Source organism: Theropithecus gelada, chromosome 5, assembly GCF_003255815.1.
Source record: "Theropithecus gelada isolate Dixy chromosome 5, Tgel_1.0, whole genome shotgun sequence".
Taxonomy (NCBI): domain Eukaryota; kingdom Metazoa; phylum Chordata; class Mammalia; order Primates; family Cercopithecidae; genus Theropithecus; species Theropithecus gelada.
In genome coordinates, this window is record NC_037672.1 from 40,991,749 (window position 1) to 41,019,195 (window position 27,447).

General features: G+C 37.9%; 1 protein-coding gene and 1 pseudogene across 3 annotated transcripts in view; both read left to right on the forward strand.

The window, feature by feature from the left end:
* SLC30A9 (solute carrier family 30 member 9) overlaps positions 1-27,447 on the forward strand; it is a 104,956-nt gene that overhangs the window by 30,434 nt on the left and 47,075 nt on the right. For all 3 annotated transcript variants that reach the window (XM_025385143.1, XM_025385141.1, XM_025385142.1), the window contains exons 4-8: positions 473-572; positions 2,716-2,808; positions 3,179-3,261; positions 21,399-21,457; positions 25,130-25,197. In XM_025385143.1, coding sequence (XP_025240928.1) covers positions 473-572; positions 2,716-2,808; positions 3,179-3,261; positions 21,399-21,457; positions 25,130-25,197 — 403 coding nt within the window. The remainder of the gene's footprint in view (positions 1-472; positions 573-2,715; positions 2,809-3,178; positions 3,262-21,398; positions 21,458-25,129; positions 25,198-27,447) is intronic.
* Positions 8,860-9,768, forward strand: LOC112624508 (annotated as a pseudogene).

Here is a 27,447-nt window from a genome sequence, read left to right on the forward strand (position 1 = left end):
ACAGGCACCTACCACCACACCTGGCCAATTTTTGTATTTTTTTAGTAGAGAGAGGGTTTCACCATGTTGGCCAGGCTGGTCTCAAACTCCTGACCTCAAGTGATCCACCCGCCTCAGCCTCCCAATATTCTGTAATTTTTTATCGAAACTTCGTTATTTAGACCCTAAGCAATTTAAATTATACTAATATTATTTAGACAGACCAGTAATACCTATTCAAGGTGTTCATTAGGCAGGGGTTGACATTTTGGCATCGGTTATAGATGATCTATAGAGACAAAAGCTAGATGGCTACAAATGCAATTTCATCCTATTCTGCACTTGGATAATTTTTTTCTCTGATGTCATTTGGTGAAAAAGATCAGTTTTCTGTGAAATTAATTCGTGAAGCCTCTTAAATATCAGCCTATATTCATCTTCACACGTGATTTTCAATGTGCATATTTATTATGTTTTCCTGTTTTTTGTTTAGTTAAAGCAGTCCTTAAGAAAAGGGAGTATGGATCAAAGTACACTCAGAATAATTTCATCACTGGAGTCAGAGCAATAAATGAGTTCTGCCTCAAATCCAGGTAATTTAAAAAAAAAATGTAGCCGTGTGCCATATCTAAATAATCTAAATAACTTTTCCTTTATTAGAGTGTGTTACCTGCTACCATCCATATATGGAACATTTGCTACTGGCTCCTTAAAATGGAGAAATATTTTTATTCAGTCAAAAATGTTAAAAATTGTTAGCAAACTAAACTGAATCCTGCCCCAACATTACCAATTCTAGTCTTTCTTAGTTTCTTAAACCCACAATGGTAAATTCTTCAAAACCTCTCCATCACATAAGAATCTTAGGAGTTAAATTTTAAGTCATTGATATGTGACAGAATTCTCAGTAAGATTATTTGCATATTTGTATGTTTGACTCTTTTGGTTTTTTGGCCAGCAGAGTTGAATACTTAATTTAGAGTTAAATTTATATTCATGCTCCCAACTGTGGTTTCTGTTGAGTATAAGTTATTTTTACTATTTTCCAATATCTGTTATTATTAATTTCTCATATTTATATTTATTGAAATTATGTTAGTCGCAAATTTAAACTTTTCTCCCTCCTTTGTGTGCCAGTTAGAGAAATCAGATGATCTTTTCTTCAGTCTTCCTCATTGTCACAGCCACTTTGGTATATATCAAGAAATAGGTATTCCTATAATTTTTAACTTCTATAACTATTACATCAACAACCAATTATAATATTGATTTAGTTCTCACAAAAATTTTGTGAATTAAGTGGATTAGGCATTGCTGTCTCCACTTTAGTAGGCCAGGATGAACATAATATAAGATGTTAGTGATTGACCCAGCTCATTTAAGTGAGTCAGTGACCGGGAGAACTAGAATATGTATCTTTTGAAAGCTGATCCATACATTTTTACTAACATGTGATGGCTATTGATGTTTTTTAAATCTAGGTTTAATTTCTAGAACTTGATAACATTATATAGTCACAGACTTTTTATTTATAGGTTATTTCATTGCTTTTACAAAATTTCTATAGGAAGATCCGTGATTAAATACAGAATGACTATTTAGCAGTGACTTGATGAATATATAAGCCTTTCAGAATTTAAGAGAAAGGAAAATAAATAACATGTAATTGACATATACTCTTTATGACTTCATACCTTTGAATAGATATTACTACTTAGTATTAATCTACATATAAACAAATAATGACTGTAAATTTTTAACTTAAATTCTTAAGTAGAGGAATGATATTCTAATCCATGTTCTTTCTTCTTCTTTTTTTTTTTTTTTTTTTTTTTTTGGAGACAGGGTCTCACTCTGCTGCCCAGGCTGGAGTACAGTGGCAAAGTCGTGGCTCACTGCAGCCTCTGCCTCCTTAGACTCCAGTGATTCTCTGACCTCAGCCTCCCGAGTAGCTGGGACTACTGCTGTGTGCCACCACGCCTGGCTAATTTTTGTATTTTTTGTAGAGACGGGGTTTTGCAGGTTGCACAGGCTAGTCTTGAACTCCTGACATCAAGTGATCCACCCATCTCAGCCTCCCAAAGTGCTGGTATTACAGGTGTGAGCTACCACACCTTGCCTATTTTTCACTTTTTTTTTTTTGAGATGGAGTCTTGCTTTGTCTCCAGGCTGAAGTACAGTGGCATGATCTTGGCTCACTGTAACCTCTGCTTCCCGGGTTCAAGCGATTCTCCTGCCTCAGCCTCCTGAGTAGCTGGGACTACAGGCAGGCGCCACTACACCCAGCTAATTTTTGTATTTTTTTTAGTGGAGACGGGGTTTCACCATGTTGAGCAGGCTGATCTCAAACACCTGACCTCAGGTGATCCACCTGCCTTGGCTTCCCAAAGTGCTGGCAGTGAGCCCCCATGCATTACTTTTTTTCCCGTATATTAGAGATGGCAGTGGTGTGCCCATAGCAGATAAAAATATAAGCATTGGTGAGGGAATTGAATCTCTACATATTATATTGTGGTGTCTACACTGAGCATCAAGAGTAATTTTTTTTCACTGTCTCTAGAATATTTTTTGTATACAAAATGTCATCTTTAAACAGATCTTTAAAAGCCATTCACATCTATATTCCTCTAAGATGGGGATCAGTGTTGTTGCTTTTATCTGCCCTTAGTAATCCTCTTTAAGTATATAAACTATATGCACTTTGTCTGAATGAATTCAACATGTTTCTTTCTCTAGTGATCTAGAACAACTTCGAAAAATCAGACGACGAAGTCCCCATGAAGATACTGAGTCTTTTACTGTATACTTGAGATCAGATGTGGAGGCAAAGTAAGAACATAGTTCTTTCAGAATAAAAGTGCAAGCCAAATTTTGGATTAATAAAAATAGATTTTAGACAGATTCAGAATTTTTTAAATGACTTTTTAAAAACAATATTTTTGTATTTGCAAATTTGTATATTTGTGAGTTACTAATATGTACTCATCAACTAAATATATGTCATAATGTGTAAGAAAATTTGCTGTTGAATTTATTCTAATTGTTTAGATTTCATTTGGAAAAGTTCCTTAAGTTCTTTATATTTCTCTGAAAGCACCTTATGCTTTGTTGTAAGATTCTCACTAGAGAATTTAGATTTAAATGTGATGTCAGTAAGTCATTAAAATTATTCATTGTGGTGACCATGTGTGTATGACAGATCTTTGGAAGTTTGGGGAAGCCCTGAAGCTCTTGCCAGAGAGAAAAAATTGCGTAAGGAAGCAGAAATAGAATACAGAGAAAGTAAGTATATTCAATTTAAAGTCAAGTTAGTTGAAAAGTAACTTGTAGGTGAGAACTGTGCCTGTAAGAACTCTCTAGTGCTAGCATACCTGTTGGCCTAGGCTCTGTTGCTTCCAGCAAATACTAGTTTCCGTTTTGGGATTCAATTATTTCACAAAAACAGGAACTGTGTTTTTGTTTTCTCCCGGATAGCTTTTTGAAGATGATGAGAGGAAGAGAAGCTACAGTTTATCATTTTTATAAGACATATAACTATCAGAACTTATGATCTGATTTGAAGATTATGCTTGTTATAAAAGTGATAGAATAGGAAGTAATTGCTGTATTAGTCTATTTTCACACTGCTACAAAGATACTACCCAAGACTGGGTAGTTTATAAACAAAGGAGATTTAACTGACTCACAGTTCCACATAACTGGAGAGGCCTCAGGAAGCTTACAATCATGGCACTAGGAGAAGCAGGCACGTCTTAACATGGTGTCAGGCGAGAGACAGCTTATGTGTAAGAGGAACCGTCAAACACTTATAAAACCATCACATCTCGAGAACTAAGTATCGCAAGAACAGTATGGGGGAGACCGTCCCCATGATCCAGTCACTTCCCACCATGTCCTGTCCTCAGTACGTGGTGATTATGGCTATTATAATTCGAGATGAGACTTGGGTGTGGACACAGAGCCACATCATAGCAATTGCTTTTTTATAGAAAGGTCTATTAACTCAGCTATATTAATTAATTCAGCAGGTATTTATCCAGTACCCACTATGAACAAGAAGCTGTACTTGGTGTTTGAAATGTATATGCAAGTAAGACTCTTAGGAGCCAGGTGTGGTGGCACATGTCTGTAGTCCCAGCTACTTGCCTGTAATCCCAGCTACTCAGGAGGCTGAGGTGGGAGGATCACTTGAGCCCAGGAGTTTGAGACCACCCTGGGCAACAAAGACATAAATGGGATGATACTATACATATTGTTGTACATCTTGCTCTTTATATAGTGGTGTAATTATAACCGTTTTCCATATCTACGTATAGAAATCTACCTCATTCTTTTCAGCAGTTGTATAGTACCCCATTATATGGATGTAGCAAGATTTATGTTCTTCAGTTTTTCACTGTTACAAAGAATACATCAATAAATATTCTTATTTTTTTAACATGTTAGATAATTGTGAATATTTACATAGGATTGAGTGTTAGTAGTATAATTTTAGGATCAAATGGCATAGGTATTTAAAAATTTGATAGATCCTAAAGAATTACTCTCTGAAGGAAATATGGTACCAGTTTACATTTACAATCACAGTGTATGAGTGTGACTGTTTTTTCATACCCTTGCCCATGCTGGATATTAACAAGATTTTAACTTTTTTGTGTATTTGATGGGCAATAGATGGTACCTCGTTTAATTTTGAATATCTCTGACTGCTACTGAGGTTGATTATCTTCTATGTGTATTGGTTTTTCTTAGTTCTTCTGTAATAATTTTTATATGTTTTGTTCACTTTTCTATTAGATTGTGTGTCTTTTAAAATTGATTTAAATAAGTTTTTGGTGGATTTTAACCAAAATCTAACCACGTTAGTTTTATTTGTTCTAAATATTTTCTAACAGTCTATCTTGAAATTTGGTTTCGCCTCTTTTTAGTAGGGAAATTTCAAACATATTCGGAAGCGCAGAGAAAAGTATAATAACCTTTTAATGCCCATCATCTGGCTTTACAGCTATCAACACATGGCCAGCCTTGTTTAATGTATATCCCTTTCACTAACCTTCATTCTACTGGATTACTTTGAAACCAGGTCCAGACATTGTATCATTTTATTTATAAATATTCCAGTATATATTAAAAGGTCAGGATGTCTGTTTTAGTCAGTTCATGTGATGGTGTTGTTTGAACTGTTTTAGAAAAGTTAACTATCCATTGCCGGTAGTAAGCTGTCAGTCTTAATAATCCTCTCATTTGCCCTTTAGTTGAAGATCTAGGATGTTCTCGAATAGCTTTAATTCTGACAAAGAAAGTGATTGACCTTCTGTTGATGATTCCTTTCTTGGCAAAATTGAAAATGGCGTGTCTCTTTTCAGCTAATCTAGTCAGGAGGAATAAGGAGTATGTTTGAGATTCTTGTGACCTGGAATATATAATATTAAATCATCTAGATGTTGAATAAGTGTAGTTTTCCTTGTAAAATCCAAGTTTTTTAAATCATTGGTTTGGCATTTTCAAAAGTTTGAAGGAGACAGTGAATCCTAGTATCAAAGGATTTTTGGCATCAGAAAAAGTTGTTGATTATCTTTTTTTTTTTTTTTTTTTTTTTTAAGAGATGGGGTCTCACTGTGTTGCCCAGGCTGGAATACAGTGGCTATTCTCAGGTGCAATCATAGTGAATTATAGCCTTGAACTCCTGGGCTCAAGTGATCATCCTGCCTCAGCGTCCTGAGTAGCCAGGACTACAGGTGTGTGCCACCATGCCTAGCTGACTATCTTTATCCACAGATATGCTAAAGAGAACTGCACTTAAATTAACAGAAGTGAAGTATTTAGTTTCAATGGAAGAAATACATACCGGGGACAGGTAGTCCTGGAAATTCTGATATACTATTCAGTTAATGGTTTCCATTGAGTTTCTGTATAGGTAATATAGGTGCTAATATGGGATACAATCAGATAGGGCATATTCCATTGGGGAATTAGATATTGCCAGTGCAGTTATATAGTTCTTTTACTCTTGGGCACTTATATATGGTAATGTGTCAGGATTAAAGTAGAGATCTATGTGCTAGTATTTATGAAAAATGTATACATATTTTTCTTTGATAATCAGGCCAACTTTATCTGTTAAATGACTAAGAGATTTTATTGAGCATCGTGAGGGTTTCTCAGAACAGTATGATTGCTGTTATTCCCTTTTCTGATTTGATAGAACAATTTATTTTTTAGTGTTTATACTTCTTATCAACGACACTGATTTTTATTAGTATTAGACGAGATTGGGCGCGTTCAGGGTGGTATGGCCGTAGACGATTTTTATTAGTATTAGAAAGGGACTGTACTTGCTTAGGGTTTGAGAAGTTAATAGAGTTTGCCTTGCATGGCTGTTGAAAGCCCTAAGTTTGTTCCTTTTTTTTTTTCACCTTCTCTTTTGGTTTCTTGATAGTGCATTGCAATTTAGTTTTTCCAACATGAACTGACTGCCAGCTCATTTTAATCTTTCTTACCACCCTATTTTTAACCTAAGGCGCTTTAACCAAAGAGAGCATAACGGTTCCTTCGGCATTCTACATCAGGGTCAGTGTCCACATATTGTTTATTTCTAGCAAGTCTAATTCTAAAATTGCCTGCCAACTCTATGGGGTTTTTTTGTTTATAGTTTTGGATTTTAGTGTAATCAATTTTAATAGAGGATGGCTTCCTAGATAGCTTACAACAACCTATGTCCCTGGCTCTTAATAAATAACTTTTGCTGGTGTTACGGAATCTGTCTTCAGTAGCCAGAGTTGGCAAACTATGGCCCATGAACAAATCTGGTCCACGGCCTGTTTATGTATAGTTTATAAGCCAAGAGTGGTTTTCATATTTTAATGACTGACAAAAAAGCAAAAGAATAACAATATTTTGTGACAGATGAAAATTAAATGAAATTTAAATTTCAGAGTCCACAAATAAAATTTTATTGAGATGTAACCATGATCTTTTATTTACATACTGTCTATGGCTGCCTTTGCATATCAACAGCAGAGTTGAGTAGCTCCAACAGAGACTACATGTGGTGCTCCTGTCCCTTTGCACTGCTGCTCAGTATACTATAATTCAGTAACAGTTATAATTCAATAGTATTTCAAATGTCATAGGTATCCTTGTTCATGACCTCTTTTTTTGTTTTTAGTATGAGTGCATACCTATCTGGTGAGTAAGAAAAGTAGACATCTAGTGTTGTGCTTTTAAGTCACAGTTGAGCATGGATTATTTTTTATTGAATTAGATGGCAAAGTACTGTGTCTACTATGCAGTGACACCATAGCTGAGTTAAAAGAATATAATATATGTTGACATTACCAGATTAATCAATCATGACAGTATTCCTAATTCACAGGAGTGTAATACTCAGAAAAACTAGAAAATTTAAGATGGAATCTATTACAGCAGAATTTGTTAACAAAAATAGAAAATGAAAATGAGGCTGCAACCAAAGTTGTGATTTCTGAGTGGCTTATTAGTCAAGCAAAGAAAGTAGTTTTCTAATGGCAGGTAAATTAAGTCCTGTTTAATTTGAGCAGCTGAAGACATATATCCAGTACAGTGGTCTTTAGACAAGACTAGTTGCTTCAAGAGTTGAGGACGCTGGGGACAGACATCAGTAGTCAATTAAAAAGCAAGGCAAATGATTTTGAATGATATTCCTTGGCTCTTGATAAGTTGACCTATGTACCAATACTATTTGAGGAGTGAGTGCTGAGTTTGAAGAGACTGAAGAATTACCCTTTGTGAATAGTCTGTGTGGAACAACCACAGGCAAGAATTTTTTTTTTTTGAGACGGAGTCTCGCTGTGTCGCCAGGCTGGAGTGCAGTGGCATGATCTCAGCTCACTGCAACCTCCACCTCCTGGGTTCAAGCGATTCTCCTGCCTCAGCCTCCCGAGTAGCTGGGATTACAGGTGTGTGCCACCATGCCCAGCTAATTTTTTTTTTGCGTTTTTAGTAGAGACGGGGTTTCACCATGTTAGTCAGGATGGTCTCAATCTCCTGACCCTGTGATCCTCCCACCTCGTCCTCTCAAAGTGCTGGGATTACAGGTGTGAGCCACTGCGCCCAACCACACAAGAATATTTTCAAAGACAATGTGAAAATACTAATTCAGTAAACCCGATGTGGAATCTGCTAAGATGTCTTAGACAGTGGTGGTAAAAATATGTGTAGAGCAGAAAAAGCCTTAGTTGGACAAATTTATAAAGCTTGTGAAAACATAAGATGATGAAAGCCTTTTCATCGGTAGATACTTCGCAGAAAATATTTGTCATGAGTAGGAACTTTGTGGAAAATACTTAAATCTCTTGTTTGCTATTGAACCAGTAGTATCACCTTTGAACTTGTGGACTTAACCACTGAAAGAAATAGAAGCTGATTATCCTGACTTGTCCATCTACACTGCATTTCAATGGTTTAGCAGTTTTACTGCCATTTTTTGAACTCAGGATTGAAAAATTCAAAACAAATTTTTCTGAATAAGAGGACCTACCTGTCAACCACTATTATCAAACACTGAATGGCTTAGAAAATTAGCTTTTGCTGCAGACCTTATGTTTAATGCATTCAATGTAAAATTACAGGGGAAAGCAGTGTTTAAATACAAAACTTACTCTGCTATAAAGTCATTTCAACAGTAGATTCATTGTTTGAATTAAAGTAACGTCAGTCAGCTTTATGTACTTCCCATGCTGTTAGAAGTTTAACAGAAGCACTCAGATCCGCAGTGGCAGTGGCATGTCCTGTCTGCGGAGAGCCAGGCCAGAGACAACTAGCAACGCCTCAGAGAACGCCAGGGTGCGTCCCGAAGCCACCTGCCCTTGCGACTGCGGCAGCTGCTGACCCACCATTGCCATGACCTGCAGGAAAGCCAAGGAGGAGGGCAGTTGGAAGAAATTCATCTGGAACTCAGAGAAGAAGGAGTTTTGGGGCAGGACTGGTGGCAGTTGGTTTAAGATCCTTCTGTTCTACATAATATGTTATGGCTGCCTGGATGGCATCTTCATCGGAATCATCCAAGTGGTGCTGCTCACCATCAGTGAACTTAAGCCCACATATCAGGACCACATATCAGGACCCCACCAGGATTAACACAGATATCTCAGATCCAGAAGACTGAAACTGCCTTTCATCGTAATGATCCCAAGCATTGTGAGGCATATGTGCTGAACGTAGTTAGGTTCCTGGAAAAGTACAAAGATTCAGCCCAGAAGGATGACTTGATTTTTGAAGATTGTGACAATGTGCCCAGTGAACCCAAAGAACAAGGAGACTTTAATCATGAATGAGGTGAGCGAAAGTTCTGCAGATTCAAGCTTGAGTGGCTGGGAAATTGCTCTAGATTAAATGACGAAACTTACGGCTACAAAACTATGTGTTGTTATAAAGCTCAAGCAAGTTCTAGGCTTTAAACCTAAGCCTCCCGAGAGTGAGTCCTTGGGGAGTTACCCAGTGATGAAGTATAATGAGTATGTCTTTCCTGTTCAGTGCACTGGCTAGTGAGATGAAGATAAGGATAAAGATGGAAATGTGGAGTATTTTGGACTGGACACCTACCTTGGTTTTCCTCTGCAGAATTATCTCTGCTATGGCAAACTCCTGCAGCCCAAATACCTGCATCCCCTCCTTGCTGTACAGTTCACCAACCTTACCATGGACACTGAAATTTGCATAGAGTGTAAAGTATATGGTGAGAACATTGGGCACAGTGAGAAAGATGGTTTTCAGGGATCCCTTGATGTAAAAATTGAAGTTAAGAGCTGATCACAAGCACAAATCTTTCCCACTAGCCATTTAATAAGTTTAAAAAAAGATGCAAAAACCTGTTAGTCTTGAACAAACTGTCATACGTATGGGACCTACACTTAAAGCATAATCTATGTGCTTTACACTTGCTTTCTGCATTTAATTGGTTAGAATGTAGTTACTGTAAACTAAAGTGTAGCAATAGCAACAAAATATTCTACTGTAAGTGACAAGAAAAATTGAGCCTTGAGATGTGCTAATTTTTTCTGTAAATTATGATTCCATAAGTGACTTGTAAGGAGTGTTTCTGGCCTCTAAGTATTGCCTCCTGTATTTTATTTAGTGTACAGTACTATAGGTGCATACTCTGGTCGTTTTTCAACCCATGTTTTATCATATCTGTTTTGTAATTTATGTCAGCAGGGTTTGCTGTCCAAGGTATAAATATTCAATGGGAATAAAACTGGCATGGTTTATTTATTTATTTATTTTTGCTCTTTCAAAGATAATGGCCCATCAATGAGCATTTTAAAAAAATATATCAATGTGTTTTAATCTATTATGGTTATCACTCTTTTTTTAAATTATACTTTACATTCTAGGGTACATGTGCACAATGTGCAGGTTTGTTACATATGTATATATGTGCCATGTTGTGCTGCACCCGTCAACTGGTCATTTACATTAGGTATATCCCCCAATGCCATCCCTTCCCCCTCCTCCCACCCCACAACAGGCCTCGGTGTGTCATGTTCCCCTTCCTGTGTCCAAGTGTTCTCATTGTTCAGTTCCCACCTATGAGTGAGAACATGTGGTATTTGGTTTTCTGTCCTTGCGATAGTTTGCTGAGAATGATGGTTTCTAGTTTCATCCATGTCCCTACAAAGGACATGAACTCATCCTTTTTTATGGCTACATAGTATTCCATGGTGTATATGTGCCACATTTTCTTAATCCAGTCTATCATTGATGGACATTTGGGTTGGTTCCAAGTCTTTGCTATTGTGAATAGTGCTGCAACAAACATACTCGTGCTTTGTCTTTATAGAAGCATGATTTATAATCCTTTGGGTATATGTCCAGTAATGGGATGGCTGGGTCAAATGGTATTTCTAGTTCTAGATCCTTGAGGAATCACCACACTGTCTTCCACAATGGTTGAACTAGTTTGCAGTCCCACCAACAGTGTAAAAGTGTTCCTATTTCTCCACATCCTCTCCAGCATCTGCTGTTTCCTAACTTTTTAATGATCGCCATTCTAACTGGTGTGAGATGGTATCTCTCATTGTGGTTTTGATTTGCATTTCTCTGATGGCCAGTGATGATGAGCATTTTTTCATGTGTACGTTGGCTGCATAAATGTCTTCTTTTGAGAATAGTCTGTTCATATCCTTTGCCCACTTTTGATGGGGTTGTTTGTTTTTTTTTTGTAGATTTGTTTGAATTCTTTGTAGGTTCTGGATATTAGCCCTTTGTCAGATGGGTAGAATGGGTAGATTGCAAAAATTTTCTCCCATTCTGTAGGTTGCCTGTTCACTCTGATGGTAGTTTCTTTTGCTGTGCAGAAGCTGTTTAGTTTAATTAGATCCCATTTGTCAATTCTGGCTTTTGTTCCCATTGCTTTTGGTGTTCTAGTCATGAAGTCCTTGCCCATGCCTATGTCCTGAATGGTATTGCCTAGGTTTCTTCTAGGGTTTTTATGGTTTTAGGCCTAACATTTAAGTCTCTAATCCATCTTGAATTAATTTTTGTATAAGGTGTAAGGAAGGGATCCAGTGTCAGCTTTCTACATATGGCTAGCCAGTTTTCCCGGCACCATTTATTAAATAGGGAATCCTTTCCCATTTCTTGTGTTTGTCAGGTTTATCAAAGATCAGATGGTTTTAGATGTGTGGTATTATTTCTGAGGGCTCTGTTCTGTTCCATTGGTCTATATCTCTGTTTTGGTACCAGTACCATGCTGTTTTGGTTACTGTAGCCTTGTAGTTAGTTTGAAGTCAGGTAGGGGGATGCCTCTAGCTTTGTTCTTTTGGCTTAGGATTGTCTTGGCAATGCGGGCTCTTTTTTGGTTCCATATGAAATTTAAAGTAGTTTTTTCCAATTCTGTGAAGAAAGTCATTGGTAGTTTGATGGGGATGGCAGTGAATCTATAAATTAACTTGGGCAGTATGGCCGTTTTCACAATATTGATTCTTCCTATCCATGAGCATGGAATATTCTTCCATTTGTTTGTGTCCTCTTTTATCTTGTTGAACAGTGTTTTTTAGTTCTCCTTGAAGAGGTCCTTCACATCCCTTGTAAGTTGGATTCCTAGGTATTTTATTCTCTTTGAAGCAATTGTAAATGGGAGTTCACTCATGATTTGGCTCTCTGTCTGTTATTGGTATATAGGAACACTTGTGATTTTTGCACATTGATTTTTCTATCCTGAGACTTTGTTGAAGTTGCTTATTAGCTTAAGGAGATTTTGGGCTGAGACGATGGGGTTTTCTGAATATAGAATCATGTCATCTGCAAACAGAGACAATTTGATTTCCTCTTTTCCTAATTGAATACCCTTTATTTCTTTCTCTTGCCTGATTGCCCTGGCTTGAACTTCCAACACTATGTTGAATAGGAGTGGTGAGAGACAGAAAACTGTCTTCTGCCAGTTTTCAAAGGGAATGCTTCCAGTTTTTGCCCAGTCAGTATGATTGGCTGTGGGTTTGTCATAAATAGCTCTTATTATTTTTAGATACGTCCCATCAATACCTAGTTTATTGAGAGTTTTTAGCATGAAGGACTGTCAGATTTTATCGAAGGCCTTTTCTGCATCTATTGAGATAATCATGTGGTTTTTTTTTGTTTTTTTTTTTTTTTTTTTTTTGAGACAGAGTCTCGCTCTGCTGCCCAGGCTGGAGTGTGTGCCCGGATCTCAGCTCACTGCAAGCTCCGCCTCCCGGGTTTACGCTGTTCTCCTGCCTCAGCCTTCCGAGTAGCTGGGACTACAGGCGCCCGCCACCTCACCCGGCTAGTTTTTTTGTATTTTTTAGTAGAGATGGGGTTTCACCGTGTTAGCCAGGATGGTCTTGATCTCTTGACCTCGTTAACCACCCGCCTCGGCCTCCCAAAGTGCTGGGATTACAGGCTTGAGCCACCGTGCCCGGCCAATCATGTGGTTTTTGTCTTTGGTTCTGTTTATATGATGGATTACATTTATTGATTTGCTTATGTTGAACCAGCCTTGAAGCCAACTTAATCATGGTGGATAAGCTTTTTGATGTGCTGCTGAATTCAGTTTGCCAGTATTTTATTGAGGATTTTTGCATCGATGTTCATCAGGGATATTGGTCTAGAATTCTCTTTTTTTGTTGTGTCTCTGCCAGGCTTTGGTACCAGGATGATGTTGGCCTCATAAAATGAATTAGGGAGGATTCCCTCTTTTCCTATTGATTGGAATAGTTTCAGAAGGAATGATACCAGCTTCTCTTTGTATCTCTGGTAGAATTCAACTGTGAATCCATGGGGTCCTGGACTGTTTTTGGTTGGTAGGCTATTAATTATTGCCTCAATTTCAGAGCCTGTTACTGGTCTATTCAGGGATTCAACTTCTTCCTGGTTTAGTTTTGGGAGGGTGTATGTGTCCAGGAATTTATCTGTTTCTTCTAGATTTTCTAGTTTATTTGCATAAAGGTGTTTATAGCATTCTCTGATGGTAGGTAGTTTGTATTTCTGTGGGTTCAGTGGTGATATCCCCTTTATCATTTTTTATTGCATCTATTTGATTCTTCTCTCTTTTCTTCTTTATTAGTCTTGCTAGCGGTCTATCCATTTTGTTGATGTTTTCAAAAAACAGCTCCTGGATTCATTGATTTTTTGAAGGGTTATTTGTGTCTCTATCTCCTTCAGTTCTGCTCTGACCTTAGTTATTTCTTGTCTTCTGCTATCTTTTGAATGTGTTTGCTCTTACTTCTCTAGTTCTTTTAATTGTGATGTTAGGGTGTCCATTTTAGATCTTTCCTCCTTTCTCTTGTGGGCGTTTAGTGCTTAAAATTTCCCTCTACACACTGCTTTAAATGTGTCCCAGAGATTCTGTATCTTTGTTCTCATTGGTTTCAAAGAACATCTTTATTTCTGCCTTCATTTCGTTATGTACCCAGTAATCATTCAGGAGCAGGTTGTTTAGTTTCCATGTAGTTGAGCGGTTTTGATTGAGTTTCTTAATCCTGAGTTCTAGTTTAATTGCACTGTGGTCTGAGAGACAGTTTGTTACAGTTTCTGTTCTTGTACATTTGCTGAGGAGTGCTTTACTTCCAGCTATGTGGTCAATTTTGGAATAAGTGTGATGTGGTGCTGAGAAGAATGTATATTCTGTTGATTTGGGGTGGAGAGTTCTGTAGATGGCTATTAGGTCTACTTGCTGCAGAGATGAGTTCAATTCCTGGATATCCTTGTTAACTTTCTGTCTCGTTGATCTGTCTAATGTTTACAGTGGGGTGCTAAAGTCTCCTATTATTATTGTGTGGGAATCTAGTCTCTTTGTAGGTCTCTAAGGACTTGCTTTATGAATCTGGGTGCTCCTGTATTGGGTGCATATATATTTAGGATAGTTAGCTCTTCTTGTTGAATTGATCCCTTTACCATTATATAATGGCCTTCTTTGTCTGCTTTGATCTTTGTTGGTTTAAAGTCTGTTTTATCAGAGAGTAGGATTGCAACCCCTGCTTTTTTTTTGTTTTCCATTTGCTTGGTAGATCTTCCTCCATCCCTTTATTTTGAGCCTATGTGTGTCTCTGCACGTGAGATGGGTCTCCTGAATACAGCACACTGATGGGTCATGACTCTTTATCCAATTTGCCAGTCTGTGTCTTTTAATTGGAGCCCAATTATTTAATTTAACCCATTTACATTTAAGGTTAATATTGTCATATGTGAATTAGATCCTGTCATTATGATGTTAGCTAGTTATTTTGCTCGTTATTTGATGCAGTTTCTTCCTAGTATTGATGGTCTTTACAATTTGGCATGTTTTTGCAGTGGCTGGTACTAGTTGTTCCTTTCCATGTTTAGTACTTCCTTCAGGAGCTCTTGTAAGGCAGGCCTGGTGGTGACAGAATCTCTCAGTATTTGTTTGTCTGTAAAGGATTTTATTTCTCCTTCATTTATGAAGCTTAGTTTGTCTGGATATGAAATTCTGGATTGAAAATTCTTTTCTTTAAGAATATTGAATATTGGCCCTCATTCTTTTCTGACTTGTAGAGTTTCTGCTGAGAGATCTGCTGTTAGGCTTCCCTTTGTGGATAACCTGACCTTTCTCTCTGACTGCCCTTAACATTTTTTCCTTCATTTCAACTTTGGTGAATCTGACAATTACGTGTCTTGGAGTTGCTCTTCTCGAGGAGTATCTTTGTGGCGTTCTCTGTATTTCCTGAATTTGAATGTTGACCTGCCTTGCTAGGTTGGGGAAGTTCTCCTGGATAATATTCTGAAGAGTGTTTTCCAGCTTGGTTCCATTCCCCTCATCACTTTCAGGTACACCAATCAGACGTAGATTTGGTCTTTTCAAATAGTCCCATATTTCTTAGAGGCTTTGTTCGTTTCTTTTTACTCTTTTTTCTCTCAGCTTCTCACTTCATTTCATTCATTTGATCTTCAAATCACTGATACCCTTTCTTCCACTTGATCAAATTGGCTGCTGAAGCTTGTGCATGTGTTACATAATTCTCGGGCTATGGTTTTCAGCTCCATCGGGTCATTTAAGGACTTCTCTACACTGTTTATTACAGTTAGCCATTTGTCTAATCTTTTTCAAGGTTTTTAGCTTCTTTGTGATGGGTTCGAACATCCTCTTTTAGCTTGAGAAGTTTGTTATTACTGATCATCTGAAGCCTCCTTCTCTCAACTTGTTAAAATCATTCTCCATCCAGCTTTGTTCCGTTGCTGGTGAGGAGCTGTGTTCCTTTGGAGGAGAAGAGGCACTCTGATTGTTAGAATTTTCAGCTTTTCTGCTCTGGTTTTTCCCCATCTTTGTGGTTTTATCAACCTTTGGTCTTCGATGATGGTGACGTACAGATGGGGTTTTGGTGTGGATGTCCTTTCTGTTTGTTAGTTTTCCTTCTAACAGGACACTTAGCTGCAGGTCTGTTGGAGTTTGATGGAGGTCCACTCCAGACCCTGTTTGCCTGGGTATCAGCAGCGGAGGCTGCAGAATAGCAAATATTGCAGATTGGCAGATATTGCTGCCTGATCCTTCCTCTAGAAACTTCGTTTCAGAGGGCACTTGGCTGTATGAGGTGTCAGTCGGCCCCTACTGGGAGGTGTCTCCCAGTTAGGCTAGTAGGGGATCAGGGACCCTCTTGAGGAGGCATTTTCTCTGCTCTCAGATCTCCACCTGCGTGCTGGGAGAACCACTACTGTCTTCAAAGCTGTCCCACAGGGACGTTTAAGTCTGCAGAAGTTTCTGCTGCCTTTTGTTCAGCTATGCTCTGCCCCCAGAAGCGGAGTCTACAGAGGCAGGCAGGCCTCCCTGAGCTGGGGTGGGCTCCACCCAGTTCGAGCTTCCTGGTGGCTTTGTTTACCTACTCAAGCCTCAGCAATGGCGGATGCCCCTCCCCCAGCCTCGCCGCCTTGCAGTTTTCTCTCAGATTGCTGTGCTAGCAGTGAGTCAGGCTCTGTGGGTGTGGGACCCTCTGAGCCAGGGGTGGGATATAATCTCCTGGTGTTCTGTTTGCTAAGGCTGTTGGAAAAGCGCAGTATTAGGGTGAGAGTGTCCCAATTTTCCAGGCACTGTCCGTCATGGCTTCCCTCTGCTAGGAAAGGGAATTCCCGGACCCCTTGTGCTTCCCAGGTAAGGCAATGCCCCACCCTGGTCCGTGGGCTGCACCCACTGTCTGAGAAGCCCCAGTGAGATGAACCAGGTACCTCAGTTGGAAATGCAGAAATCACCTGTCTTCTGTGTCACTCATGCTGCCAGCTGCAGACTGGAGTTGTTCCTATTCGGCCATCTTGAAACCTACTCAATGAGCATTTTTAACATACTCTAGTCTTCTCCTGTGGCGTTAGGTCTTACTTTATTATTATTTTTTCTCCTGGGATTGGGATGGGGGTTTGTTATGGGGGAACTGCCCTTTAAATTTTAAGTGACACTACAGAAACACACAAAAAGGTGATGAGTTGTGTTGTGCTTGTTTTGAATGCTGTCTTGACATCTCTTCCTTTGTCCTCTAGTATGTTCTAAAGCTTTGTCTGAGATCTGAATTTGCCCATCACTTTGGCTAGTAACAGGCCTAATTAATTCACTTTGTACATTTTGTTTTACTTTCCTTTCTTCCTTTCTGGAGGCATCACATGCTGATGGTGTGTGTTTATGAATGTTTTAACCATTTTCATGGTGGAAGAATTTTATATTTATGCAGTTGTACAGTTTTATTTTTTTCTGCAAAAAAAATGTAGTGTATGAAATAAACCAGAGTCACTTATTTGAAAATAAATCTTTATTTTGAACTTTATAGACAGCAGTGCAGCACCCCATAGACTAGTGTTAAATGTTTTCTACCATGCAAAATCCATGTTCTAATAATTGCCAGGAGTACAGTGCTCTTGTGGATCATGTATTCAGTCAGGTTAAAACAATGGACAGTAAAAGAATGAACACATAAAAAAATAATAGAAGACATCTGCAGCAGATATATTTTCCAAGCCCAACCAGAAGTGTTTTTCAGATTTCCATGCAAGTGCAGAGGAAATTTGCATATTTCAAAATCTGTTGAATTGTGCAGTTTAGCAGCTTTCTCCTAACTTCAATTGGCAGTGATTAGTCCTCAATGTAACAAGATGCTAAAAGGCAAATATCAACAAGAATTTCATATAATTCTATAAATGCTTTCAAAGCTGTGAATATAGTTATTTAAAATCACGTTTATAGATTTATGTCAGTATTTGGCAGTACTTACCTATAAGATTTTCAAGATGAAATAGTAAAATATCAGATCATCATCAATAGATGAATATTTGCAATTAATTTTGATGATAAGGAATACTAACTGAATTCCAATTAAGTGAAATATTTTATCCTATCTCCCCAAAAAGTATTCTGTTCTTCTGATTAGTAGACCTGTGTTACAAAGAATTGCATTCACATATTTTTATTATATTTTAAATTTTGTCAATAAATTTCATGGAAATTTGTAGTTATTTCTTATTATACCTTTATCATATCCTTTATATTATCTCTTGGCCTCCAAAGCATAAAATATTTGCTACCTAGCTATATTAGTCAGTTCTTGCATTGGTATAAAGAAGTACCTGAGGCTGGTTATAAAGAAAAGAGGTTTAATTAGCTCAGAGTTCTGCAGGCTGTATAGGAAGCATAGAAGCTTCTGGGGAGCCTCAGGAAGCTTCCAATCTTGGTGGAAGGCAAAGAGGGAACAGGTATCTTACGTAGCAGGAGCAAGAGAGAGATGGGGGAGTGCCTCACACTTTTAAATGACTAAATCTCATGAGAATGAACTCACCTGTCATGAGGACAGTACCAAGAGGGATACTGCTAAATCATTCATGAGAATTCACCCCCATGACCCAGTTATCCCCCTACCAGGCTCCCCCTCCAACAATTGGATTTCAATTTGACATGAGATTTGGATGGGGACACAGGTCCAAACCATGTCACTAGTCCTCTTGGAAAAAAAGTTTGCCAACCCTATTTCAATGGTTTCATTAGGATTCCACCCCATTTTATTTATTTTTGTTACTAGTAACCTGATAAGAAATTACGAAACTGGAAGGATATGAAACGAGAAGCCTTGGAGTATAAATATTTAGGAGGACTCTAAACTATTTGATTATCTCAGTTCTGCACGGGACCAAGGCTTAGAAATGACAATATTTCCTTTTTCAGATGAGTTGGCAAAATTTCAGAGTGGAAATTGTGAGACAATTATGGTCAATAACCCAGGAAGAAAAGGGATGGAGAGAGTTTCTTGAGAGTACAGGAGTTCATTACCAAGAGGGGAGCAGCGGTATAGGAAGAGAGAAGAGGGAGAAGAAAACATGCAAGGAATAGAACAAAGTAGCAGTGGTCAAACTGTCCTAATGTTGATCAATGGAAGCGCCTCAGTTGGCTCCTAAGTCCCTTTGTCATAACTCTAGTATCATGGCGTCCTTACTTTTAGGAATAATATGTTTCAGACTCATATGGTACGTTTCCTATCCTGGGGTGGTAATCAACTATTTCTAAAATGAGCCACTTTTACTGGAAAATAAAATCAAGTTAAAGTAATTATTTAATTGATTTATTCTATGTCTCTACACACATAGAGAATAAAGTGTAGTTTCAAATAACAGTATTAATATTAACAATATAATTTAAGATTTCTTTGCTTTTCTTTGTATCTTTAGTATATATATCCCACTAGAGATTCATACTTCAATTTCTGTGTTATAAAGTCACTTAAAATTTTTCTATATAGAAATACCATCAATAGATATACAGTTAGGCTCATTTGTTTCATTTTGCTTCTGATTTTTAAACGTAATTTTGTTTTTATTTTATAATTGCCTAAAAATTTACATGATTTCTTAGTCAAACCTACAGAACAGATATTTCAGAGGACTCTAGCTTCCATCTCTGTCCTTTCCACTCTAAGTCCTCTCTCTTGTATAAGTAACTGTTCTAAAAATTAGTTTTTGGTGTTTTTTTTTTTAGTACTTAAAATATAAGAAAATAAAGCCAGGCTCCATGGCTCATGCCTATAATCCCAGGACTTTGGGAGGCTGAAGTCGGAGGATCACTTCAGACCAGGAGTTTTTGAGACCAGCCTGGGCAACATTAGCGAGACCCTTTTCCCTACCCAAAATTTAAAAATAAAAATAATATTTAAAAAGAAAATAAACATACACATTTGTATTAAACTCCATACCCTTCATAAATAAGGCATACTATACATACTTTCTGTTCTTGCTTTTTTTTTTTTTGAGATGGAGTCTCGCTCTGTGGCCCAGGCTGGAGTGCAGTGGCGCGATCTTGGCTCACTGCAACCTCCACCTCCCGGGTTCAAGCAATTCTCCTGCCTCAGCCTCCTGAGTAGCTGGGACTACAGGTGCATGCCACCATGCTTGTCTAATTTTTTGTATTTTTAGTAGAGACGGGGTTTCACCATGTTAGCCAGGATAGTCTTGATCTCCTGACCTTGTGATCCGCCTGCCTTGGCCTCCCAAAGTGCTGGGATTACAGACATGAGCCACCACGCTGAGCTGCTCTTGCTTATTTTACTTAACTCCGTCCTGAGGACTATGCCATAGCAGTAAATAAAGACATTTCTTTGTTTATTTTGTAATACTCTATTTTTTGATATACCGTAATGTATTCAGTCATTCCCCCATAGGACGTTTCTCATCTTTTGCTATTAAAATGATACCATGAGTAGCCTTGTAAATAAAAGTTAAAGGAATTTTTTGTAATACAAAAATTTGAGAAAACACATTAATAGAAAAACACTCTCTCTTATATTTTTCAACTTTGAGGTAAAAATGAAGGACTTTTGTTTTTATATCAGGCTTAATTAACTTTTTTAAAGGTAATATTGAGAAAAGAATCTTTCCAAACTGCCTTTATCTCATTGCAAATCCAGATTCTCCTGCCTCCTTTTTTATTTTGGTAAAAAACACATAGCCCAAAATTTACCCTTTTAACTATTTGCAAAGGTACAGTTCATAAGTGTGTAAGTGTATTCACATTGTTGTGAAACAGATCTTCAGAGGTTTTTCATATTGCAAAACTGAAGCACTATACCCATTAAATAACTACCTCCCGTTTCCCTGCCTCCCCCCAGTCCCTGGCAACCACCATTCTGCTTTTTGTTTCTATTAACTTGAATACTTTAGATACCTCATATAAGTGGAATCATACAGTGTTTGTCCTTTTGAGATGGGCTTATTTCACTTAGCGTAGTGTCCTCAAGGTTTATCCACGTTGTTGCATGTGACAGGATTTCCTTCCTTTTTCAAGGCTAAATAATACTCCATCATCATATGTTTATACCACATTTTGTTTATCCATTCATTCATCCATCCGTGGACATTTGGATTGCTTCACCTCTTGACTACTATTGTGACTACTGCTGCTATGAACATGGGCATGTGAATAGCTTTTTGAGGCCTCAACTTTCTATTCTTTTGGACGTATGTCCAGAAGTAGGATTGCTGGATTATATGGTAATTCTGTGTTAAAATTTTTTTTAGGAACCTTCATATTTTTTTCTGTAGCAATTGCACCATTTTACATTCCCGCCATCAGTGCCCAAAGGTTCCAGTTTTGACACATTGCCAATACTTGTTATTTTCTGTTTCTTGTTTTTTTAATAGTAGCCATCCTAATGGATGTGAGGTGATATCTCATTGTGGTTTTCATATGTATTTCTCTGATGATTAGTGATGTTAAGCATCTTTCCATATGCTTGTTGGTGGTTTCTATATAATCTTTGGAGAAATGTCTATTGAAATCCTCTCCCTATTTTTAAATCAGGTTACAAATCCAAATTTTTTATAACTTAGTATTTTTGCTGTTAGCTTGTAGAGCATATTTAACATAGTCCTAAAGAGAATATCATGTTAATCTAAACTGTGACTAGTAAGAATATCTGTGACCTAAATTTATTTTGTTATTCTTACAGGGCTATTTAGAAACCAAAAAATATTAAGAGAGTACAGAGATTTCTTGGGAAATACCAAGGTAAGGATAGCTTTGTAATAATGTGTATGTGTGCGTTGTACCTCAAAATTCTAATATCAGTCCATTGTAAAATTCTAGCCTGTCTGTGATCTCAGTCTAAGAGTTTCTTGAGTACATTGTAGTTCACTGAATTATAGTCTATTCATTCATTTCTGATTTTCCTTTTTTTTTTTGAGATGGAGTTTCGCTTTTGTTGCCCAGGCTGGAGTACAGTGGCGCGATCTCGGCTCACTGCAATCTCTGCCTCCCAGGTTTGAACGATTCTCCTGCCTCAGCCTCCCGAGTAGCTGGGACCACAGGCACACCACCATGCCCAGCTAATTTTTGTATTTTTAGTAGAGACAGGGTTTCACCATGTTGGCTAGGCTGGTCTTGAACTCCTGACCTCAGGTGATCCACCTGCCTCGGCCTCCCAAAGTGTTGGGATTACAGGGATGAACCACCGCACCCAGCCTGATTTTCTTGAAGTTTAAAACATTCGTATGTAAGTTTTCTTTAAAGTCATGACCATGTTATGAACCTTAAGCATGTAGATATAAATGAGGAAGAAGACTTTATTTTCTTAGGTTTTAATGAGATTTATATCTGTCATACACACTCTTAATTTTCTTTAGCCTCTCTCTTTCTACTCCTGACTCTGGTTCAGCATTCAGACTGCCAACTCTGTGCTTGTATCCAAGAAGGTTAGCCCTTGGAGAAGAAAATTACCCAGCCAGTGTGATTGTTCTTTCTTCATTATATGACTATACAGAATCAACGGATATTCAATATTATTTGGCAGTCTTACTAAACTTCCAGAGTATGTTTACCTTCCCACTTTTTGAAATAGCTATTGCGTATCTTTTTCTTCCCAACAGCCTCACTCTTTACTCTTCAGCTCTTGCCCTTGCTTCATATTTTATTGAAAAAATAGGTGTAATTTCATAAAAGTACCTGATCTTTTCCATCACCTCATCTTTTCATCACCAAATTTACTAACTCATCTACACATGTGACAAAATACTCTGCTTTCCTTCCTACTAGAAGAAAATTAATATTGGGACACATATAGAAAGTTTGCCTTTACTGTTCTACCTCTTATTTTCTCCTGAACCTAATCCAATTGGGCTTTCAACTCCACCACTCCACTGAAATGATTTACCAAAGTCCCCAGCACCTTTAAGATGCCAAGCAGTCTATGGCCAAGTTGACTTTCCATTTAAACTTTACTGGGAAGGATCTCCTATCAAGAAGTTAATGTCATATTTGGATAAAAAGCTACCTATGCACATTTTCTTCTCTCTAGTGGCATTTGAGACATTGCACCCCTTTTGCAAAGTTTAGACATTGGCAGTGATGATAATTTTAGCCAAATCTTATTTGATATGCTTTCCTTTTCCATTTATTATCTTCAAGACCTCTTAATTTCCATTTCCCCTTTGATCCCTGCATTTCTGGCACCCCAGTGCTGCCCTGAAGATGTGAACTCTCCTCTGGTAGAGCCTTCATATGTCTTGTGAGCCAGCATTTTCACTCTCATGCCTAAAGGGCTACTGCCATTGCCTCTTGTGCTGGGATAACTTATGCTGGTGAGACCTGCCTCCTGGGAAGATTCACTCCTCGCCTTCACATCTGTTTCACATGGAGAATCATCCTCACCAGATTTTCTAATAGTAGCGGTTGACTTATGAAATCTCTTGTTATTTCAGGCCTTTAGAAGATTAATATTGGTCAGCTTTTGAATATTCCATGTTTTGAATCGAATTTTTTTGCTACTACAACCTTTTTTGCAGGGACATTAGGATAAAATTAGTATTTCATTTCCCTCTACTATACCCCGTTCCCTTAAGGAATGGTTGTTCTCCCACTGAAGATGGTTGCTTTCCTCTCTGAAACATAAGGCTAATCCTGTTTGCACAAATTAAACTAATCCTGTTTGCACAAATTAAATGCCTTGTTCTTTTTTTTTTTTTTTTTTGTTATTTCTGACCCAGATACTTGTTTTTCCAATATATTCTTAACTCATGAGAATTCCAGTGAGATATATGAAATCACAATGTTCTGGGTCTGCCTCTCTGGTACTTAATTTCTTGCATAATAATTCTCCCTTCAATATATTTCTAGTTTCCCATGCCTTCCCTTCTATTTCTAATTCATGAGTTTCTTGAATAGTACTTCAGAAAATTGGAAGTACCTTTATCTCTGCTTAATATATTTAACTCCACAATAGTATCACCTTGAAATGCATCAATAATGCTTTGAACAATTTATGCTTCTTTTCCTGGTAGTTCTCTCTGAAATCTATCCAAATTTTCTCCACTTGTACCAATATTAAAGAACCTTGTTTATTGTGAATATTTTCAAAGATATATAAAAATAGAAAAAATAGATATTGGCTATCCAGTTTCATTAATTTCTAACATTTTACTGTCCTGGTCTTCAAAAAGGGGCAGTTCTCCAATTGCTCTGATTATGGAATTTTTTAATATTTAATTTAATTTATTTTATTTTATTTTTGAGACAGAGTCTTGCTATGTTGCCCACTCGGCTCACTGCAACCTCCGCCTCCCGGGTTCAAGAGATTCTCATGCCTCAGCCTCCTGAGTAGCTGGGATTACAGGCACCCACCACCACACCCGACTGATTTTTTTGTATTTTAGTAGAGATGGGGTTTTACCATGTTGCCCAAACTGGTCTCAAACTCCTGAGCTGAAGCAGTCTGCCCCTCTTGGCCTCCCAAAGTGCTAGGATTACAGGCGTGAGCCACTGCACCCGGCCTGATTATGGAATTTTTGAGTAGCTTTTACAGGATGCTTCCCAAGCAGGTTTTGCATCCTGGTTCCTTGTGATCTCTTGTTTTTCCAAATTTTTATTCTCTTCTTAGAGTCCTTGTGCCTTATCATTATTCCTAGTTACTACCAACACATCTTCCCTTTTGCTGCAGCCTTCTTTACTAAAGTGGTTTGAACCCAGTGAATCTTTTTCCTTATTTTTTTTCTTATTATTTCTTATTCTGATCTTAAAGATCTCATTTCCTTTCCCTGTTTTGCCCCTCCCATGAGTTCCCAAACCTTTCTTCTAAAGAAATCTTATGTTTCACCTTAAGCAGCATTCTGTTATTCCCATAATAATTTCATTGAGTTTTTTCTCTATTCAACCAAAGAATACAATAGATTCTTGTTATAATAAAACATATATTCTGTTTGTTATCAATAAACAGTATAATTCAGAAATCTAGACCCATAGTTAGAGTTTATGGCTTACAAATCGAAGTAAAAGTTGAGACCACATGGACAAGGTTTATCCCTGTGTTGTTCCTTCACTTAGCTCTGAAGGCAGGTCAATACAGAATTTGGGGTGTCTGATTTCACACATTCTTAGAGCATATGAATTTCAGCTCAGTGCATTTTTCTACTTTATTACTAGTTTTTATATAGCCAACTCAGATCCTTTCTGTAAGAAGGCAGGGCATGAATTACAAGGAAACAAAATAAACAAGATTCCGGAAAGAGACCCAGATATGCTGTCTGTTTTAATCTTTCCACTTTCTAAACAAGAACTTCTAGAGAAAAATAAGTAACGTAATTCAGAAGTTTTGATAGAGGAAACTTTTCTGGTCTGTCAAAGCCACCAGTTATCGTGCTTCTCTGCAAAATTTTGGAGATATTAAAAAAAGTTTTCATTTTTTTACAGCCACGCTCCAGAACGGCATCAGTGTTTTTTAAGGGACCAGGAAAAGTGGTGATGGTTGCAATTTGCATGTAAGTACTGAAAAATAAGCTTTGTGAAATAGAATATATTCTTTTAAATGTGTATATCCGTGAATATGTAAACTTATTACCTAGTAGCTAGCTATAGAGTTTGAGGTTTATTTTGTTTTAGGAGGAAATTGAATAAGTATTTATTACTGACAATATATGGGGAAAGCATGAATTCATATAGACACCCATGCTCATTCTCTGTATATTTTTGATGTAGTTAGATCTAAGAATAGTTGCTACCTGAAAATCCTTTCTTATTTTTATTGGAGTTGATAGAAGTCTTTTTTAAAGAAGTTAGATTGGCCAAGGTTATTTTTAGAGTAGCTGAACCAACCTGGGTTACAGCTACTGAATAATATCTTTGTGCTTATTATCTTTATTCCACTTATCTCAGAAGAACATAATTGTTATTTTTGTCTCCTCTGTTTTTCTTTTGGAGACAGAGTCTTGCTCTGTCGCCAGACTGGAGCGTGGTGGTGCAATCTCAACTCACTGCAATCTCTGCCTCCCGGGTTCAAGTCATTCTCCTACATCAGCCTCCCAAATAGCTAGGATTACAGGCGCACGCCATCATGCCCAGCCAATTTTTGTATTTTTAGTAGAGATGGGGTTTCACCATGTTGGCCAGGATGGTCTCGATCTCTTGACCTCTTGGTCTGCTCACCTCAGCCTAAAGTGCTGGGATTACAGGTGTGAGCCACTGAGCCCGGCCTTGCCTCCCCCTTTTCCCCTCTATCTTCTTGATTTCTATTGTTTTGTTCACCTTTTATCTATTTTTCTGATTAATTTATTTTAGGATGTATGAAATCATTTAATAATTCATTAGTTCTTTTATTTTTAAATATATATGTAAAATATCAGATATCATTGATCTGAAAATATGAAGATATAATATGTAATTCTTTAAGGATTGGAGGGACACTAAACTAGAGGAAGGCATTTATAATACAAGGGATAATGATGTCATAACTACAAATAGTGGTGGTACAGATAGACATGGACAGCTTCAACTTCTTTGAAGGTATGTTCAAGGATAGTGACCAGGTTTCTGGCTTGTACAGTTGTGTAAATAACGTACCATTCACTGAGGAGAACACTGAAAGGAGGAGCAGGGTGGGAGCAGAGAAAATGATGAGCTCATATTTGAGCTGGTGGTGTGTTTAGGGCACCCAGGTGAAGAGAGTCAACAGGGTTCTTTTCACTAGTAATACAGGGATAGTGATTATAGCTTTTCTTATTGGAGGGATGTATGTGTGAAAAGTGCTTAACATAGTACCTGCTCTAAGATATGTACTTAAGAAGTATTATTGTTAATATATATTGGTCTGAAGCTCAGGAGAGAAATCTGGGTTAGAGATATGGAGTTGATAGTTTTTAGTATGTAGAGTATAATTAAAGCCATAAAAGTAAAGATCACCTAAGGAATGTATGTATATGTAGTATGAGGAATAAAAAGCTCTCCGGAAGAATTCCTTGAGGAATGTTAACATTAAGAAAAAGGTGGAGGAAAAAGTGCCTGCAGAGGAGATTGAGGAGGAGTAAGGAAAAAAAGTAGAAAGAAAACCAGGAGTGTATTAGTCCATTTTCATGCTGCTGATAAAGATATACCTGAGACGGGGCAATTTACAAAAGAAAGAGGTTTAATTGGACTTACAGTTCCTGTGGCTGGGGAAGCCTCACAATCATGGTGGAAGGCAGAGAGGAGCAAGTTGTGTCTTACGTGGATGGCAGCATACAAATAGAGCTTGTGCAGGGTAACTCCCATTTTTAAAAACCATCACATCTCGTGAGTTCATTCACTATCATGAGAACAGCACTGGAAAGACCCACCTTCATGCTTCAGTCATCTCCCACTGGGTCCCTCCCAAAACATGTGGGAATTATAGGAGCTACAAGATGAGATTTTCTGGGGGACACAGAGCCAAACCATGTCAAGGAATGTCATGAAAGCCAAGGGAAGACAGTGTTTGTTTTTGTATGTGTGTGTGTGTGTGAGACGGAGTCTCACTCTGTCACCAGGCTGGAGTGCAGTGGCGCAATCTCGGCTCACTGCAACCTCCGCCTCCGAGGTTCAAGTAATTCTCCTGCCTCAGCCTCCCGAGTAGCTGGGACCACAGGTGCGCATGTTTTAAGAAAATAGCAGGCCTGGTACAGGCTCGCACCTGGAATCCCAGGCTTTGGGAGGCTGAGGCAGGAGGATTACTTGAGTTCAGGAGTTTAAGACCACCATGGGCAACATAGTGAGATCTT